Source organism: Salvia splendens, chromosome 9, assembly GCF_004379255.2.
Source record: "Salvia splendens isolate huo1 chromosome 9, SspV2, whole genome shotgun sequence".
NCBI lineage: Eukaryota > Viridiplantae > Streptophyta > Magnoliopsida > Lamiales > Lamiaceae > Salvia > Salvia splendens.
In genome coordinates this window covers 26,737,872-26,740,537 of record NC_056040.1, presented here as the reverse complement: position 1 = coordinate 26,740,537, position 2,666 = coordinate 26,737,872, and the positions used below count along the sequence as shown (strand labels likewise).

Genomic DNA, 2,666 nt, shown 5'->3' with positions numbered 1-2,666 from the left:
TTACTGCTGTTGGGCTTGTTTAGTACGTACTCCATCAATTTACTAACATCAGAAATTCGCGGATCCATCACTATTGCTTTTCCAGTTGCTTGTCCAGCTGAGTGGCAGGAGGAATTTAGTGCTGCTGATGTGGCATGGCTGGGCTATTGCTTGTCCGCCGACCACTTGAGATGCTCTTATATCTGAGAGATGTTGCAACTATACAACAGTAGTTGGAATCGATTCTTGTCCATTCTTGCAATTGTGCCCCTCCATAACCAATTGCGCTATTCATGCGGGTGAATCTATGTTACACTTGTTAACACAAATACCGCAATCTTGTAATGTATTGTCCAATCATTGTATGCCATCAAGTTTTCATTTCAAATAGTTTTATAATTCTACTACAGCATTTTCGAGTAGATATTAGCGATATTAAACTACTAAAAGATAAAAGTATTTACGAAATTATATAGTTGAGGAGAGACAATCACCCGTGTGCAAAGGATTAATGCACACAATATAAAACTTTCCGACATTAATTTTATATGTAAAATATTTGTATTATGTCTGGTTAGTAGGTTTTTAACTCTTGAACTTTCCCAGTTTCAAGAAGGTGGAGCCTCATTCTCTGAGGATGATTTGTCTTGTTCCCCATTAATAAATGCTTCCAACTCCACTAAACCACTAAACATCCATCAAAAAGTCACTAATCATTCTTCTATACTCTTTTTACAAAAAAATTGATGACAAAAAGGGGATAACTAATTAACATGGGCCCTCATGCACAAATTCAACATGTGTATTCAATGTGTTTGTGCATATATTTATATATATAAGCAAGACTTGTGGTTAAGTTCATGTACAAAGTCACATAGCTCTTATTCAGAAAAACCCAAACAAGTTTCACTCTTCTTCCTCAAACTTATTCTTGTTCTGTCACACAAAAATATGAAAGAATTACTTTGCATAATGAGGCCATGCTTGCTGATGTTCTTGTTACTTTTATCGGTTCTGATTCACGACGCGCATGGTACGTTCCATACATGATCATTGTTATGTTTTTCATCGAATAAATAGACCAAAAGATTTCTTGTTATTAGTATAATTCTTAATTTGATTGTTGTTTTCTTATTTCTTTGTGCAGGTAGAAGGTTAATTAGGACTCCTAGTAATAAAGGATATGAATCTATTCATGGGCTACATATCTTACATGTAAGAATTTCTTGAATAATCATACAAAATAAAACAGTTTGTGTTGACACTGCGCTGACATTAACAGTACAGATCATAGTTCGGGGTTTGTACAATATTTAGAGTTTGTATTTTATCACTATCTTACACGTGTATATATATATAAGATTGTGGGATTTAGTAGATTTAACATGGAAATGTTTTTCAGCAGGAAAAACTTGCAAAGTTGAACAAGAGCATTGATGAGGGAGAAACCAAGAATGGGTCAGGTAATGTGAAGAGAAATTTATCTAGAGTGAGAAATGAAGCCCACCATTGGCTACCAAGAATTCATGAAGATTACTACGGTCCAAGAATGCACAGACCAAAGCACCACTGAGTTTTTACACCAAAAATTTTTGATAAAAAAAGCCAATAAATATTTGTAGCCATTGTACTTCCACAGTTAATTGATTTGTTTGATGACTCAAAAATTCTTGCTTATAAGAGGGGGTAGAAATTGTATTACTATATCTCAAGCATTTTGTTTTTTCTGATTGATTGCAGGATGCCTTAGGCAACTAACTTTGATCCATACCACCATTGCTAAGGTTGGTAATTAATTACTTACATATGAACAAAAATAAAATAAAATTATGTAACACGATATTTTCCAAGAATCATCAAATTAGAACACCTGCATAACTATAATACAGTATTTTTTTTATTTGGTAAAGACATAACTATTAACATTTTGGTTGGATATATTCTTTACAGAAAGGTGAAATGTTGAAACCAGAGGGCCTCGCTTCAATAGGAAGGGAAAAACAAAATATTTTTGTTAATTCGTCTTCGAAAGATATTTTAGAGATGGATTACACCTTATCAAGAAGAAAACCGCCAATACACAATTAAGTCAATTTGTCTCAGTAAAAAGGGTGCAGCATTGCAGAAATGCTGCGACTTTCTGTGTAGTGTGTACTATAATATTTGTATGAGTATTAGATTAGATTATGTGATGATCATTGCGACCAATTTAATAACAAGCACTAGCTAAGCTAGATAGGAAAAAGGTTTTGATAGCTTTTGTACCTTAAAATAATCTTAATTAGTAGTACTATGTTGTCTAAATGGTTTCTCCTCTTTTTTGAATTAATTTATTTTTGTATGGAAATGTAGATTGATTAATCAGGAGTGAGTTGTTTCAAATTGATGTTCTCAGACATATTATTACACGCAAAAGAAACAATGCTATCCTACCAAGATTTATGTGATTTAATAATTTGTGAGTTCCACACTTATACTCTTTTGAAGGTAAAATTCCTAACTGTTGGAAAAAGGAATCATAAATTAGCCGCCCCTCATTCATTACAGTGGAGTTCCTAGAACATATTTAATAGTGTAGTGTTCCTAGTTGTGGTGTAGTTCCAATACTCATTTATTGGTGTACTCAAAGAGACTCAAACCTCCCTATAAATACTAGGGAGAAGAGCATTTCAAATATACAACAAAAA

General features: G+C 33.2%; 1 protein-coding gene across 2 annotated transcripts; it reads left to right on the top strand.

The window, feature by feature from the left end:
- The first annotated feature begins 863 nt into the window (after positions 1-863).
- LOC121747639 lies at positions 864-2,224 on the top strand. Of its 2 annotated transcripts, none has more exons than XM_042141715.1 (5): positions 864-1,012; positions 1,127-1,194; positions 1,385-1,442; positions 1,720-1,763; positions 1,930-2,224. In XM_042141715.1, exons 1-5 carry the CDS (start codon positions 931-933, stop codon positions 2,065-2,067), a joined length of 390 nt encoding a protein of 129 aa, XP_041997649.1. In that variant the 5' UTR covers positions 864-930; the 3' UTR covers positions 2,068-2,224. The 2 variants fall into 2 exon arrangements, with proteins under 2 accessions (XP_041997649.1, XP_041997648.1); XM_042141714.1 differs by having other exon boundaries at positions 1,382-1,442.
- Positions 2,225-2,666: the final 442 nt, after the last annotated feature.